The 17,362-nt window shown below is 53.0% G+C and overlaps 1 protein-coding gene across 1 annotated transcript; it reads left to right on the forward strand.

The window, feature by feature from the left end:
• The first annotated feature begins 3,369 nt into the window (after positions 1–3,369).
• LOC114696651 (keratin, type II cuticular Hb1-like) lies at positions 3,370–10,005 on the forward strand. The gene is made up of 9 exons (XM_028874518.2): positions 3,370–3,789; positions 5,256–5,464; positions 6,455–6,515; positions 6,640–6,735; positions 7,231–7,395; positions 7,643–7,768; positions 8,042–8,262; positions 9,133–9,164; positions 9,619–10,005. Exons 1-9 carry the CDS (start codon positions 3,427–3,429, stop codon positions 9,783–9,785), a joined length of 1,440 nt encoding a protein of 479 aa, XP_028730351.1. The 5' UTR covers positions 3,370–3,426; the 3' UTR covers positions 9,786–10,005.
• Positions 10,006–17,362: the final 7,357 nt, after the last annotated feature.

The following is a 17,362-nucleotide window of genomic DNA, read 5'->3' on the forward strand; positions in this document are numbered from 1 at the left end:
GCACTTCACATACACGGCTGGCTAGCTCATCACAGAGCCCAGGCTAGCTCATCACAGAGCCCAGATAGCCACTGCACTATTTTACAGCTGAAGAATGAAACCATGCAAAGATTAATTATCCTTTCACACCACGTCAAACTCAGAACTTGTATCTACTTTTTCTGACTCCCAGACCCTCCGACCTCGCAGAAATGGCTTCCCCCAAAGAAATATCACTTCTACAAGCAGCCAGGCACCAAACAGTGGGCCCTGGCCAGGCAAACCCTTTGGTCCCACAGGCCCATGTTGAACAATTTGTGTTAAGGAAACTGAAGGCTGTGTAGAGAAATGTCACAGGTGTTTCTCAAAATTCAGTTTAAAAATGACAGAAAACAAAAGCAAAGGCCCATGGATGTTGAGACACAAAGATAAGAATAGCAAAGCCAGAGAGCACCAAATAAGAAGCCAGGCATTCAGGTGATTACCACCAGCAAAACACAGTCAGGAGGATACAGGTGGGAGCCACCAGCCCAGAACAACAGACAGGCTCAGAGGGCTGACTAAGCAGGGCCAGCAGATGGCCCAGGCAGATGCCCCAGGTCAGTCCCTAGGCAACTGAGTCATCCAGCAGCAGCCCAGAGCAGTCACGGAGCACAGGCCTTATGATGGAACTGTAGTCTCAGCTGGAGCCTTTAAAGGCTTTGGTCAAAGCCAGAACCAATCACAGCTGGGACCCAGGTGGGCAGAGCCAGCCTTGGTGGGGAGAGCTGCCTAGGGCCTTTGTCAGTTTCCTGTGTGTGTCTGTTTTCAGGAGCTCGCTGGTCCCAATGTCTTTGTTCTTTGACACTTACACCTGTGGACTCTAATTTAGCCTTTTTGAGGTGGCGATGGTCGCCTCATAAATCCATGGCTGTTTTCTGCTGACCCAAGGTGTGGTACTTGGCATCTCCCTGGCCATGACACTGTCCCTTTGCAAGGTCTTGCTGACTGCAAGCAACCAAGACCCAGTCACCCTGTAAGCATGGAGTTGGGGTCAGGTGGCCCTTCCCATGGCTTGGACTGGGACCATTGAATCCCACGCCAGCAAAGCATGTGCCACAGCCATTCCAACTGTACATGTAAGGGAACTGGAGCAGCCTGGGCCTCACGCAGAGCTGGTACCACAGTTGCCAAAGATGCCTCGAATGTTGCGAGTCTGTTGCAACAATAGCCAGATAGGCATAAACATCATCATGGCTCCTCGAGCTGAGGAGGTGTATGTGACGCCTCAGCTCGAGTTCCTTAGCGAAAGGACCCACTTGACTCCAGCCCCAGGGCTGTGAGAGATGAGCTAGCCAGAGAACAGTGGGGCAGTTACGGGCAGTGAAGAAAACGAGCTCCGGGAAAACATCCCTCAGCACTTCAAGGACCTGGTCCCACGTGACACTGGAACCAAGTCATTCCTGATGCTTCCCTCCCGCACAGAGGAGAAGGGTCTTTCTTGGTCGTCTAGCAGCTGTGAACCTGCTAAGGCTTAGCATGACAGAACCAGCCAGCCCTACCCTCTCCAGCAGCTGCAGAGATCCCACCAGGTCCAAGCCTCAGCCCCGTGGTGGGACTCTCACACCAGGCGCCCCATCCCACCACCCACACCTTAGCCTGAAACTGTGGAGACCTGAATGTGGGGTCCAAAAGAACCCTTTCCTTCCTCACCCCTGGAAGGTGTGGACCAGCTTCCTCACAAGTCCCCACAGCAGACAGGCTCCTCTTCATTCCAAAAGCTCCCTGCGGGATGCGGTTGGTCCACACCCCACACACCCCAAGGAGGAGCGGAGAAGGTAAGGTGTTGGTGGGATGCGTGGAGGGTTATTTTTAGCTCAGCCTGTAGCTTACTCAGGAAATGGTTCCATCAAAGGCGTCATTCTCAAAGGCCAAGAGACGTGTGCCTGGGAGGGTTTATGAGCTCAGACACCAGGTCAGGGAACCCTCCTGGACCTGCCATCGTGTGACCTGAGCTTAAAGATAAGGCCAAATAAAGAAAGCATGGCTTTAAGGGTAGTCCCCTGAGTCCCAGCATTATGCCATTCAGTGAGTCCTCCCTAGGGGAGGACTAGACCCCATTCAGGACCCTGTAGACCCCACGCAGTATTTTTCCTGTTTCCCAGTGGGTGCAGGCACACCAAGACAGTCACTGAGCTTGCTGCTTGTACCTTGTCAGACTCCAGTTCTTGAGCCTGGATATTAAAGGACATTCTTCCCAATTGCAGCTTCTCCGTTACCCATTGGCCAAAAACTGGTTTCCCCAAGCTCTTTCCACACCACCCACCTCCAAACCCCGGATCTGGCTGAATCCACAGGGATCCGGCAGCATTGTGGCTACAGCCAACGTGACTGAGTTTGCATTTCCTGGAAAACGGAGGAACGAGCAGTCTCCAGATCAGAGCTAGACTACAGGGTCGGGGGTCCTCCCAATTCTGCCCCCTCCCAGTCCTTCCCAAACCCTCCTTCGATTCCCCACTGAGACACCTGGAACTCTGGAGACCCCATTCTCAAGCCTTGCTCCAGATCCTACCTGCAATGATATCCAAAACCCAAACAGCAGTTCTCTGTGGGTCGTGACCCCTTGGGGGAGTCACATATCAGACATCCTACATATCGGATTCATAACATTACGATTCATAACAGTAGCAAAATTACAGTTGTGAAGTAGCAATGAAATAACTTTATGGTTGGGGGTCGCCATAATATGAGGAACTGTATTAAGGGGTCGCAGCATTAGGAAGGTTGAGAATCACTGCTTTCGTCGAGTCTATCCTGAGCATTCCAGCTTGCCTCCTCCCATGTGCCAGCTGCTCTCCCTGCACTGGGAGTACCCAAAATGTAGAGACCAAGCCTTATTCCCACTCCAAGCTCTTGATCTCCCACCCCCACCCCACCCTGGCCAGGCTCCATGAAAGAAGGAGCTGGAAAGGTTGACAGGACCCTATCTGGCTGCCTTTTGGATGGGGATAAATGAGAAGGAGACTTTAAGGACATAATCCCTCATCGGGAAGGACAGACCAGCCACTCCGCTAAAACCCAGGTCGGATCTCCGGGATCCATAGCCCAGGTAGGCCCCTTCCTGAAAAGGGCTCAGAGAGCATGCGCCCAGGAATTCCCGTGCCCTTCTCTCCCAGAGACCAAGGGAGGGGCAGAGAGACCAGGAGGAAGCTTGTAAATGGCTTTGAAGATGAAACAGGCCCGTGGCCCAGGATTGTTGACACAGCCACACCAGGAGGCAAGCGAACTGGAGCTTAAGAGGCCAGGCGCTGCCAAGCCAATAAAACACAGCTATTGTCTCTTCTTGGCCTCTTTTAATGCCAGCTGCTGTGGGCATATAAAAGGTCCTTCAGTGAGCCAGGGAGCACACGGCCTCGGCTCCATCCGCTGTCAGTTTCTCTCCTCTTTGCACGTGTCCTTTCCTCCACCATGACCTGCGGCTTTCGAACTGGAACCTTCAGCTGCGCCTCAGCCTGCGGGCCCCGGCCTGGACGCTGCTGCATCTCCGCAGCTCCCTACCGCGGCATCTCCTGCTACCGCGGACTCTCAGGGGGCTTCGGCAGCCACAGCGTCTGCGGGGCCTTCCGCTCCGGCTCCTGTGGACGCAGCTTCGGATACCGCTCTGGAGGCGTCTGCGGGCCCACACCCCCCTGCATCACCACAGTCTCTGTCAATGAGAGCCTGCTCACACCCCTCAACCTGGAGATCGACCCCAATGCTCAGTGTGTGAAGCATGAGGAGAAGGAACAGATCAAGTGTCTCAACAGCAAGTTTGCAGCCTTCATCGACAAGGTGGGTGTCCTGGACCAGCCCCTTCCTGGAGCCCACCATAGGCATGGCGGAGGCGGGGTGTGGAGGGGAAATCAGAGTACAAACCCGTAGAACCCCCAAGGCCAAAGGGTCACAGACAGAAAGAGACTGGAAGCTGTACCTTCCAGTCTGAGATGGGGAAACCAGTTGGAAGCAAAACTGGGAGCTGGACCTACAGAAGCCAGGCACAGCCTCACCGCACAGCTCACCCAGAGCTGGCCTCCGGGACTCTCCGGTGTGTGAGACCAAGTAGATGCTCATGCAGGAAGCTGGGTGTCCTCCCCACGTCGAGAGTAGAAAGAGTGACCGCGAAGACTGCCCGGAAGTTCCTCTCACAGAGCTGTTTTAATCCCATGGAGCACCTGGGCCAGGGTACTTTGTGTAAGCGACTGTACGGGAGCTCAGCATGAAGGCCTGAGCTGCAGCCACAGGCCCGAGCCTTCTGGGAAGGAGTCTGCGTGTGGTCCGGGCTCCACAGACCCCAGCCTGCAGCCTTCTTCCCAGAATCCAGGCAGCCATATGCCACTGAAGTGTGAGCACAGGGAGAGGAAGGCTCCAGGAGGGAGCAGCTCTGGGCTGGGGAGAGCTGTCCAGAGCTGGCACACACAAGACAAGACAGCTAGCTCGGGAAAGAACTTACCAGGCATATAGCAGGGTTATTAGGCAAAGGCGTCTGTGTCTGGGAGTGGACCAACCTGGGGGGAGGGGGGAGATGAGGGTAATATGTAGCCTGGGGCCCGATAATCTGTAATTATAGGGGTGGGACATGGCCCCTGCAGATCAAGGGTCTCTCTCCAGAGTCAGCCATGTTCCCTGGCTCGACTCCTGGGTGCAAGGGTGGAACCCAAGGCATTCCTGCACTCCCATCCCAGGTGCCTATTATTCTAACCGAGCTGCTGTTGCAGCGTTCCGTAATTGTGGCACACACTCACTTCACTTTCCGGAGTTTACAGTCAAGGCAGACCCACCGGTCCATCTGCAGGTTGACTGCCACAGCTGCCTCGCTGTGTTATCTTCTCGGGGCAGCATCTCTCTCTACACTTTGTGACAGGTGCTTTAACTGCTCCTCTCCGCAGAGGGCTGGGTGCTTTATCCAAGGTTACGTATGGTGACCTTGGGTCACGTGTGGTTTAAGCACTTCCCATGACACCAGATGAACTGACTGAAGTCGGCTCTCGAGGAGTTCCAGGCAGTAAACTGATTCAGCCGCAGTGTGGTTATAGAAAGATGACATGCCAAACAGGGAGGACATGGGCTTTCAGGAGCTGTTGCTGTGTGTGCGCACGCACAAGTGTGTGTGTGTGTGTGTGTGTGTGTGTGTGTGTGTGTGTGTGTGTATGCGTGCACACACACAGACATATGCACACATGCATGCATGCACACCAGCGAGCACCCTTGCCCTCTGATCCTGCAAGAGTCCATTCTCAGACTTTTATTCTGAATGGCAGGTCCGCTTCCTGGAGCAGCAGAACAAGCTGCTGGAGACCAAGTGGCAGTTCTACCAGAACCGCAAGTGCTGTGAGAGCAACGTGGAGCCGCTGTTCGAGGGCTACATCGAGGCCCTGAGGAGGGAGGCTGAGTGTGTGGAGGCTGACAGCGGGAGGCTGGCTGCTGAGCTCAACCACGCGCAGGAGGCCATGGAGGGCTACAAGAAGAGGTGAGGGTCACTGGGCAGTCTTTGTAGGAGCTCCCTGGGTACGGAGGGACATCTGGCCTGTGGTTGGGATCTCTGCCTGCCTAGGTCAGGAAGCCCACCCCTGCCTTGTCCATCAAGGAGCCCCTTTCCCTGCCTTCCTCCAAGCACAGGGTCCCTTTCCTTTGCAAGACAGATGGTCATCAGCCTCCTCCAAGTAGTACAGGCTTCCTTTCTCCATCCAACAAACATCTGGGAAAATCTACATTTCCTGGTCTCCAGAACTAGCCCGTAAGCCTCTGGATGATGTTTGTAGGGTTTCCTTCCTGCTCTCTTCTCCAAAAACTGCCGCACCCAGGTAGCACAACAGGAGGCAACTAATCCAGCCAGCGCCGTGCATGGTCCCTGCCCTTGGGGGTTCACAGTCTGCTGGGATGTGGGCATGGCATGGCCACATCTGGAGACTTTCAGTTACATGAGACACAGCCGTGAAAGATGGGCAGGGAGCGTCAGAGAGCTTCTGCTTCTCGAAGGGACAAGCCTTCCTCAGTGACGCACTCTGGCCACTGCCCCTGGCTCTTAGCAGGCCTTCATACAGAGTGGCCCCTTGGCTCACTCCAGGAAGAGATAATAAACAGGGTGCTGACCAAGGGCTCAGAGCAAAGGATGAGGAAAAACAGTATTCCTCTCTGACCAACCCCCCCCTTCCTCTCTCTCACACACACATACACATACATGTGCGTGTGCATGTGCGTGCATGCGTGCGTACGTGTGTGTGTGTGTGTGTGTGTGTGTGTGTGTGTGTGTGTGTGTGTGTGTGTACAAATTCACAGCTTCCAAACACCGCTATCCTGTCTCTGCTGCAAAGACCTAATGTTCTCATGGGCATGTGCCTAGTGCTTGGCCCATCCCAGATCCTCTAAAGAGGCCTGGAGTTCAGGCTGCTCTGTAAGTCAGTTTCATGGCCAAGGCCCACGGCCACTTGAACAAGGCCTCCTTTCCCTCCTGCCTCAGGTATGAAGAGGAAGTGGCACTCAGAGCCACGGCAGAGAATGAATTTGTGGCCCTGAAGAAGGTGAGCGATTGAAGCTAGTCCCCACCCAGTTCCACCCAACCTTGCCCACTGGGCTGCCACTCAGCAGCCAGGTGCCCCCAGCCCAAGGAAGAGGTAGCATTATGGCTCTCTGCAAACCCCACAGGACGTGGACTGTGCCTACCTGCGCAAGTCAGACCTGGAGGCCAATGCGGAGGCGCTGACCCAGGAGATCGACTTCCTGCGGCGGCTATATGAAGAGGTAAGGTTGGTAGCCATGGTAAGCACACACAAGGCTTGGAGGGAACCCCCAAGCCCACCAAGCCCCCCTCCATAAGTAACCTAATCTGACACATGAGCCCAGGTTGGAGACTGGAGAGCTTGGGTGGGGGACTGAAGAACCAGGCAGATGAGATGAGCTGTCCATCCAGGGCCACCTAGTTCTTCCTAAACCAACAGGTACAGCTCAGTCTTACTGACCCTAAGGCTGGTCTAGAGAATATCAGGCCCCAGGGCATAGTCTGTCCCTAAGGAACCATCTGGATACAGCCTGGGTTTGCTGGGTCTAAGCAACTCCCCAAGCAAGAATTTGAGAAATTCTTGGCTGCCTCAAAGGGAACTTACAAACAGAAAGCTGTCACTTCTTTGGGGGGCAGTCGTTTTCCTACAAGTATGGCTGGCAGGCTCCAAGAGGGGGGACGACAGGTGAGGAAAAGTCCAGAGAACCTGACTATCTTCCTTCTCTCTCCTCCCACAGGAGACCCGAATCCTCCACGCCCACATCTCAGACACCTCGGTCATCGTCAAGATGGACAACAGCCGGGACCTGAACATGGACTGCATCGTGGCAGAGATCAAGGCTCAGTATGATGACATTGCCACCCGCAGCCGGGCAGAGGCCGAGTCCTGGTACCGCACCAAGGTGAGTGGTGACACACCTGTCCTTAGACACTACAGTGGGAAGGACTCCGGGATCTATCAGAAAAGGTTTCATGCACCCCAAGAATTGCAAGAAGATTGCAGACAGCTCTCAGGTGGAGGAGGCATCCCCGGCTGAGCACTGTGCTGCTGTGCATCTTGCACATCTTGCACACTCATTTGGTGGTGTGCCCACTGGGTCGATGTTGCATCCTCTGCCTCATGGGCATCTCTGCTTCCCTCATCCCCAGTGTGAGGAGATGAAGGCCACAGTGATCCGTCACGGGGAGACCCTGCGTCGCACCAGGGAGGAGATCAATGAGCTGAACCGCATCATCCAGAGGCTGACGGCCGAGATTGAGAATGCCAAGTGCCAGGTATGTAGGGGTCAGCTGTGCTGAGAATAGGGAGGCTGGGTGCCTCCTCAGTGCCATAGGGCCAGCATGTGCCCTGCTTGGCTCTTACCATTCAGTATACCTCCTGTGTATATGAACAGAATCCTGACCAAGGTCACTCAGGTTGATCCATGTGAACAAGGCAAAAGGCTGCTTCTAGAATGTTCCCAACTGGCGGGAAAGACTGGACAACATGCTGATAATGGAACGAGACCCAGGGACCACAGGCGATCTCATTCTCTTCTGTGTTCCCAGAACACCAAGCTGGAGGCCGCAGTGACCCAGTCTGAGCAGCAGGGAGAGGCCGCCCTCACCGATGCCCGCTGCAAGCTGGCTGAGCTGGAGGCTGCCCTGCAGAAGGCCAAGCAGGACATGGCCTGCCTGCTCAAGGAGTACCAGGAGGTGATGAACTCCAAGCTGGGGCTGGACATCGAGATCGCCACCTACAGGCGCCTGCTGGAGGGCGAGGAGCAGAGGTGAGTCCCTCACACACTCCACTACCTCAGGAACTTCCCCTGCTTTGTCTGTCTGCCTGTCTCCCACCCTGCACATCTCAGTTTCAGCCCCAAGAAGCAGCATAAGCTAGAGCCATTTCTGATTGGAGCCCGGTGTTCTTGAATTGGCCTTGGGTGGTCTCATGACACAAACCGTTGCCACCACAGAGCCAGAGCTCCAGCCATCATAGGACCCTGCTAGGACCAGAACCAAAGTGCCCTACCTCTGGGTCAGAACTCCCTTGGGTCTTCCAAGATGGGCACCTTGCCTGTAGGTCCATAAGGTTTTGCCCTGGGTTAGGGCTGCTGGCCAACTTCTGCCCTTGGGCTATATGCCCAGGAGGACGCCTTTGTTACTTTGCATTGCTGGACAGAGGTCGGGGAGCTCCTCCAGCTCACAGTTTCGGGGAATCTGGTCCCATCCTAGCAAGGAGACCGTGGCAAGGTAGTTCCATCCACAGCTGTGGAAGTATGTAGTGAGGCTGTCCACACAGCAGCAGACCAGGCAGGGTCAAGAGCTCAACCTCACCTCCCAAAGTTCCACAGCCTCCCAAAACAGCACCGGCAGTCAGAGCCTGTGGGGGCCATTTCTTCCTAAATCTGGGCCTAGCCAAGTCTGTCAGGGACTTGCTGGGGCTACATATTGCTGAGTCAGCCGAATGAAGGCAAGCAAGACTTGAAACCATTCTGACCTCTGCTCAATATAGTGCGCCCCGCATGGCCACAACCACCACAGAGACACCTTTGTCTAAGTGGCAGGAAGTTAAATATGAATGGGAATGTGGCATCTGAGGGAAAGCTGATGATATCTCATTCTGTCTCCTCTCTCTTCTCTGCCTTTCCTCCGCTCAGGCTGTGCGAAGGTGTTGGAGCTGTGAACGTCTGTAAGTATAATGAATCCTGAAAGGAAACCATAGGCTTGGGCATCAGCAAGGGTTCCCCAGTGTGGTATACAGACACTGGGCAAATATCACTCATAACTCCTGTCAAGGGGACTAGGTTGCTCATGCAGAAAGAGAGACTGAGGCCAGCCCCCAGAATGGCTAGTGTGGGAAAGGGGGAAGATATCACCCCCCAGGGACCCCAGAAGTCACTTAGTATGGTGTCTGCCTTGTAGCAGCGAGGGAGTCCACAACAGGAGTTACAGCGCAGAAACAGGTTCGTAACTCAGGCCTCCCGGGTCCCACCCACAGGCCTCCCTGCACAGCTTACAAACTAGAACTGAAGGCTCTTTGTGGCCTTCCCTGAAGGGCCAGAGCAACCACACTGACCAAGGGAAGGGTGACTAGCTGGGGTGGCCACCAGCCAGGCTTCAAGGCCCCGACCTTGTTCCCACAGGTGTCAGCAGCTCCCGTGGTGGAGTTGTGTGCGGGGACCTGTGTGTGTCTGGCTCACGGCCAGTGACAGGCAGCGTCTGCAGCGCCCCGTGCAGCGGGAATGTGGCGGTGAGCACTGGCCTGTGTGCACCCTGTGGAAGCGGCTCCTGTTACCAGGGGAGGTGTTAGGAGTCAAGAGGGAGCAGGGAGTGGCCTGCCCCAAGGTCTGCTGCCCTTGTGTTCTGAGAATACAGTCCCTACCCCCAGCAGCTGCCCCTCTGTCCAGCTACCTGCTGCTGGCTGTGATAGATCAGCCCCCTGCCTCAGCTGCGGTCCTGGAGGTGCCCGGTCCTGCTTCCTGTGCCTCCAGCCTCTAGGCTATGTTATGCAATAAACTGTGCCTACTCTCCGAGTGTGTAAGGTGTCGTGCTTTCTTGGGGGTAAGCTCGCACTGTCATCTGGGGAGCACTGGCCTGGTGATATGGCCGAAGGACTGAGCCCACTGGGGCCTGTCCATGTGGTAGACATTACAGGGCCTGTTCCCAAACAGAATTGTCTCCCCATCCCCACCAGGCAGAGCTCAAAGCTCAGGTTGCCTGTACTACACCTACTAGGCCGTGTGGCTTTGGGGGCATGCTCTCAGTGCTGCCCACCAAAGACAGATGTGACCCCTGACACCCGTTTCCCCCATACATACATACACGTCCTTTCTTCATTCCCAGAGGCCTTCTCAGTCAATCCCTGCGGTTGGTACAGCGAGACAATAGAATTCCCTCCTCCAAACAGTCCTTAAGGAAACCAGAGGCCACGGGCTCTGCTGAAAGGCAGGGTTGCATGTCTGTCTGTCTGCCTGCCTGTCTGTCTATCTGCCTGTCTTCCCATCCATCAGTCTGTGGGGGGGGGGTAATCTTTCTCTCTGTTTGTCCATCCATTTGTGTGTGGACGTGGGGAGGCTTGGGGCGGGGGCGGGGGGCGGTAATCTACCTGTCTGTCTGCCCACTCATCCATCTGTGTGTGGGTATGAGGGTGCTGGGGGTATCTGTCTATCTGTCTGTCTGTCTACCCATCCATCTGTCTGTGTGTGGGTGTGAGGGATTGGGGGTAGGTGTCTGTCTGTCAGTCAGTCCATTCATGGGGAGGGCATGTGTATCTCTCTCTCTCTCTCTCTCTCTCTCTCTCTCTCTCTCTCTCTCTCTCTCTCTCTCTCTGTGTGTGTGTGTGTGTGTGTGTGTGGTCCTAACCCCCTTCCACCTACACCCCACTTTCTTCTCCCCCATATGTTCACTCCTTGCATCCTAACACCACACACACATCACAGCAACAACTATCAGAAGTGCCGCCAGGACCGCTTTGTGTCGCTCCGGTCCCCACTGCCTGTTGCCATGGCCACCTCACTGCCTTGCTCCCAGTACCTCCGTGACTCATCCCCAGCACTAGGGTGGCCACTCTGTTCTTCTTGGCCTGACCTCACTGGTCCTGGGAATGCTCCAGAATAGAAGACCCAGAAGAGTTCTGAGCCCAGGCTAGAGGAATCAGAGCTAAAATATCCTCCACCCCCACGCACCCACCCCTGCCGCCCTCCCCACTCCCCCTTCCTCAGCCCTGCCTCTGCCCATGACCTCCTCCTCCCCACCTAGCCACACCCTCTTGAAACATGCCCTACCTCCTCACTGTTTAGGTCTCAGGCCCCCTGGGATCCACACCTATCACCTTCTCTCCTCCACTCTGTGGCCCCTGAGAGTCAGGTCTCCAGCCTGTCCCTCCTGCCTCATAGGGTCTCACTCCTCCCATGGACATCACTCATTGGCTCACACCCCTGACCCTGCAGCCTCACCTTGAGCACTCAGGGCCCCTCTACCTTGCACCCTGGCCCTGGACTACTGTACCAGCCTCCACCTCAGCTCCCACTATGCTCAAGGTCCTACCTGGTTAATCCTGAGGCTGTGCTCAGAATCCTGAGGCCTTCACTGGCCTCCCTGCTCAGCAGCAGGCTCCATGCCCCAACCCCACATGATCCCTCTCCCACAGCCATGGCCCTGAATTCTGCCTCTCCTGGCTTCTTCCTGCCCTTCCCCATATCTTTCTCCTCTCTACTTTGTCCAGAGCTGTAGGGTTTTTTTGTTGTTGTTGTTTTGTTTTGTTTTTACTCTTTGCTGTTTGGAGGCCAGCTACCCAGCTACCAAATAATCACACAGAGACTTACTATTACTTATAAATGTCTGGCCTTAACTTGGCTTGTTTCTAACCAGCTTTTCTTAAATTATCCCATCTACCTTTTGCCTCTGGGCTTTTACCTTTCTCTATTTCTGTATATCTTTTTTTCTGCTTTTTATTCAATGTCTGGCTGTGTGGCTGTGTGGCTGGCCCCTAGCATCTTCCTCTCCTCCTTTTCTCCTCTTCTTGCTCCTCCTCATCTCTCTTCTCTCTCTGTTTATTCTCTGCTTGCCAGCCCCACCTATCCTTTCTCCTGCCTTGCTATTGGCCGTTCAGCTCTTTATTAGACTAATCAGATGTTTTAGGCAGACAAAGTAACACAGCTTCACAGAGTTAAACAAATGCAACATAAAAGAATACAACACATTTTTGCATCATTGAACAAATATTCCACAGCATAAATGCATGCAACATATCTTTAACTAATATTCTACAACAAAGAGCAGCACCCTTTGAGGCCACAGTCCTGTCTAGCATCCCTCCTGGCCCAGGCTGCCCTTGAATTCACAGCTCTCCAAAGTACTTGCTTCTCTCCCTCCTACCACAAAACCATACAACAAGTGCTTATGTCTTTCAACAAGCTTAGAATTATTGAATAGCAGTAAATTAATTAGCTATATAAGTATTCTTGACTGCAATTTATCTGGTAATTCTGATCCCACTAAATAGTATGGCCACTGGCAATCGCAATTGGTTGGTTAGTTGACTGGTTTTTTTGAGACAGGCTCTCCTGTCATCCAGATGGGTCTCCAACTCACTGTGTAGCCAAAGTTGGCCTTGAACTCCTGATCCTCCTGCCTCCACTTCCTGAGTGGATTATATATATACACCACCAACCCCCAGCTTCAGGTTCTTTTTATTCCGATAATAGTTAATAATGTCACTCCTCAAACGACACACACATTCACATAGTAATACATATGTCAGTGACAGAGGGGTTACCAGACAGTTCAAGAGGCCACAGACTTCACTGAGCGCAGAGAACTAACACATGTGCAGATGGCCATGGGCCATTAGGTAAGAAAGTCAGCTGGAGAGATGTTAGAGGTGCAGAGCCAGGCCTACCTGCCACCAGTACAGTCAGGTGAGCTCCGAGGCCAGGTCTGCATGGACAGAATGGCCTTCACTGTTCTTAGTGTTTTGGGTAAGTTCACAGGCCTGGTTTTTCCAATATAGTTTTAATCTGCTTGTGTGTCCATGTGTTTCCATCTACTCTGATAAGTTTATGGGTGATACTTTGTAGCTTACATAAATGAGATTTATCAGTGTGTGCCTCATGTCTTGTGTCTTCACACACACAAGATGCAGAGTGTTTCAGATGGAGTCAACTGCTGTTTGATAAAATGGAATCACCCATTGCAAGGCTCAGTTCAAAAGCCACCGTTTTACATAATTCAGAGCAAGGTGAAGCTTGCTCACACCACACAGCAGTAAGAACCTCCACAGAACATGAGCCCCATCTACCATGGCTCTCTCTGCCCTCCAAGTGACCTCGGGCTATCTAGAAGAGTATACTAGCCCCCCCACACACACACACACTCTGGCTCTGACCCCCACTCAATACCTTTCAGGTCTCCTGGTCCCTTCACTTGCTCCCCACGGGGCCTCCAGTGTCCTTGTCACCCAGCAAGTGCGGGGACAGAAGCTCTGTGGGGCTCTTGCAGTTCTTCCCTTCTTGGAAGCTGCTCTGGGACACTGATACTTCTTCCCAAGGACTTAAGGGGGTGACATTAAGGACAGGCAACCTCAGGGGGCGCATCACAGTGTAGCACAGGGAGAACTCAGAGGGTCACCTTCTTCCCACCCTCTCCAAGGCTGACACTGTAATGTGGTGACATATTGTGTACCCTAATAAACTTGCCTGAGGATCAGAGGACAGAGCCAGCCACTAGATTGGACATAGAGGTATGTGGGGGGGGGCAGAGATCCTCTGGATCTCTGTGAGTTCAAGGTCACATTGGAAACAGAGCCAGGCAATGGTGGCACACACCTTTAATCCCAGTACTGGGAAGCACACACGCTTTTAATCCCAGGAAGTGATGTCTGGGCAGAGAAAGGTATATAAGGTGTGAGGAAGCAGGAACTCACTCTCTTTAGGCTGAGGATTTCATAGAGGTAAGAACTAGCAGCTGGCTGCTCCGCTTCTCTGATATTTCAGCTTTTACCCTGGTATCTGACTCTAGGTTTTTTATTAAAAGGACATTTAGAAATTCAAGCAGCACTGTAGTCTCAGCTTTTAGACCCAATGATGAGTCTCCAGGCTTGCCTCCCTGTCACAATAGTCACCCTGCTGTGTGGCTTTTCCTGGGAAGACAAATGTCTGCATATTCACCTAGATAGGGCACTGATGAAAAGCAAAACAAAAAAAGCAATGTTTCTAAGTAAGTCTATTTGAAGAACCAATGAGTGTGTGGAGATACACACACACAGAAGGGTGGGTGACTGAAAGGCAGCTGCATCATGAAGGAGCCCACCCACCCAGCGTGGGCAGTGCTCACACACACACACACACACAGGGTGGCATCCTGGAGCTCGGGCAAGCTCCCTGTCAGTTCCACCTTTATGGCCTTGGGCAGGGCCTGTGAATCTGGGGAGCCTCTTGAGCCTGGGTTTAGCTGTCTTCCTGGGTCTTGTGAGCCTCCCTCCTCCTTCCCGGAGGAGCTTTTGAGTTTGGAGGGAACAAAGGACTCTGCCGAGCCCTGGGTGTTAGGGCTGGGAGAAGAGGGAAGTGGGCGGGAGGATCACTAGCCAGAGTCAGAAGCAATGCTGGAATTGAGACCTTAAGGAGAAGGAGGGGTCTCCATCAGAATCACCCAAGAAGTACAGTCTCCATGTTCACTCAGGTAAAGAGAAGAAGATTAAAGATGGCTGTCTCGTGCCAGCTTGGGTGGCACACACTTGTAATCCCAGCCCTCAGGAAGCTGAGGCAGGAGGATTGTTATGAGTTTGAGACTAGCCTGGGCCACAGTGTGAAAGACTCTGTCAAGAAAGGGAGGGAGGGAGGGAGGGAGGGAGGGAGGGAGGGAGGGAGGAACACTGCAGAGAGGGGGGGTTGTCCCAGTCCCTGAAGCTTGTTTTAAGGGAAACAGTTATTGTCTGTGAGGAGCTATCCAGGCAGACAGGTATGTGGCAGGCACGGAGTATCAGCTGAAGAGGGAACAGACAATCCATGGGCTCAGGGAGGCTGGGGACTGGTTTGCAGGATGCCCTGGAAGCTTAAAGTGAACCAATCTGCTTTCCACTCGGCTCTCTGCCCCCAGCCCCACCCCAGCCTCCACCCACGAAAAGCTTCCTCATACAGAGGAATTTCTCATTCCTGTCATCTTTGCCCATCATCTCGCTGGGTCAATGGCGACCAGGCTTTCCAGCATCTCTAATGAAGAATGGAAACGCACTGGCAATCAGAGCCTCTGTGCTGACAAGCTTGAGATGAGATGGCTCAGGTAGTGGACAGTATCAAAATTACTGTCCCTTGGTTCCTGCTCTGCTCTGTGCATTAGCCGGAGTGCCTGAGCATCCTGTGGGCTGGCAACATCACCCCAATCGTCACACAGGTCAGAAGTTCTCAACCTGTGGGTCGTGACCCCCTTGGGAGGGTGAGTAACCCTTTCCCAGGAGCTGCCTGAGACCATTGGAAAACACAGATTTTTACATTATGATTCATAACAGTAACAAAATTATAGTTATGAAATAGCAATGAAAATAATTCTATGGTTGGGGGTCACCACAGCATGAGGAACTGTATTAAAGGGTCGAAGCATTAGGAAAGTTGAGAACCACTGACGTAGGTCAACTATATGGGGTCTGGAAGTGAGGGCCCTCAACTACATGTACTGGTTGCCAACCCTGTGACAAGAGCCTGGGCATCCTGGCCTTTTTCTACCACCCCACTCCACCTTCTCAGTTGGATGGTGAGGGATGCTGTATCACACGCTATTAGCAGAGCTGTTAAGGTTGGAGCCTGCCCTGGAAGCTCTGGTATGCCAAGCTTGGCCACCTAAATATCTGGCTCCGGGTTTTTTATTAATAAAACCCGTTTAGTAATTCGTCTCATACACAGTGGAAAACAGAAGAAGATCTACCCAAGAATGCTACATTTGGAAGAGGAACAAACAGTCCAGTGACCACCCCGGGTCCATCTTTGGGATCCTGGCATGAGGTTTAGGTTTAAATCGACAGTTAGAGGCGTGCGTAACTAAGCATTGTTGGTGGGGGTACCGTCCTACCGTCTGACCCTGCTGCAGTCTCTCCCACAATCTGTCTGACGAGTTGTCAGAATTCCTCAGGGTTGGCGCCCAGCTTGAGTACTTCACTTATCTGAACATGAGATTCCTGGGAAATCCCTATTGCTCTAGAAACACTGTTTCAATAGCCTGAAAAGGAGGGGCACAAGTCTCTGTAGTATATCTTCAGGCCTGCTGGAATGTTTCCAATGCCATCATAGCAACAGTAACAAAAAGGATGAAGCCCTTGTCCCAGCATCGTTTAATGCTACATAATGTCCAACAATTTATGTCTTTTCCAGTTCATCCTCCTGAGGAGACTGTCTTCAAATATGGCTCCCAACAATTCTATCCTTCTCTGAGCACAGCCATTCAAACCACAGAAAGGGTTCAAGACCCAGCCTCTTGACTTGGGGCTGGTCCCTACGGTCCCTTTACCAGGGAGGGCCCCTCCAGGCTTCTGCGCCCTGGCCTTGTGAGAACAGGAAGCCATGAAGGAGAAGAAAGGGCCCTGACCATCCTGCCAGCTGAGCTGCCAGCACCAAATGCCAACCATTTCAGCGAAGGCATTTAGGACTCTCCAACCACCTGAAGCCAGCATCATAAAGGAAAACAGCTACCTGACCCCACAAAAAAATAGTGTTTTAAACAACTGCCTTTGGGAAGTTTAGTTATGAAAGGGCTAAGTACAGAGAATGTGGTACCTGGTAATGAGGTGCTGCTGTAACAAAGTCAAGGACCTGTGGCTTTGGAGCTAGGCCTCAGGGTGAGCTTGAGTGTCCTCGGGAAGATATGTGGGGAAGAACTAATTACAGGGAGATAATGGATGTTAATACTGGGGAGCAGAGAGGATGCTCCGCATGTCTGCGTTTCTGTGTGTTTGTGCTCTCTCTCTCTCTCTGAATGGAAACAAGGGCATCACACATGCAAAGTGTATTAGACCTTTTGACACCATAGCATAAATGTCTCAGAGAAACTATGTGAAAGAGGAAAGCATTACTTTGGCTAAATGTTGCGGGCTTTTCCCTCTGTCACTGAGAACATGTTGGGGGAGCAGAACTGCTCCCTTCACTGTGGCCAGTGAACAGAGAACTCACAGACTTCCTCCTTTTCTTCCTTGTCATACCCAGTCCTCTAGATTGTGGGACAATGCCCCCCCCAATTCAGAGGGTGTCTGCTCCCCTTTAATTAGTTTCCTCTGGAAACCCCTTCACAGACACAACCAGAGGTGTGCTTTGCAAATACCCTAGGTCATTCTCCATCCAATGGACTGAAAATCAAGGTTAGCCACACCACCGGGCAGGCCCAGCCATGTCTGTCACTATAGCG

The sequence above is a fragment of the Peromyscus leucopus genome, chromosome 20 (assembly GCF_004664715.2).
Source record: "Peromyscus leucopus breed LL Stock chromosome 20, UCI_PerLeu_2.1, whole genome shotgun sequence".
Lineage (NCBI taxonomy): Eukaryota > Metazoa > Chordata > Mammalia > Rodentia > Cricetidae > Peromyscus > Peromyscus leucopus.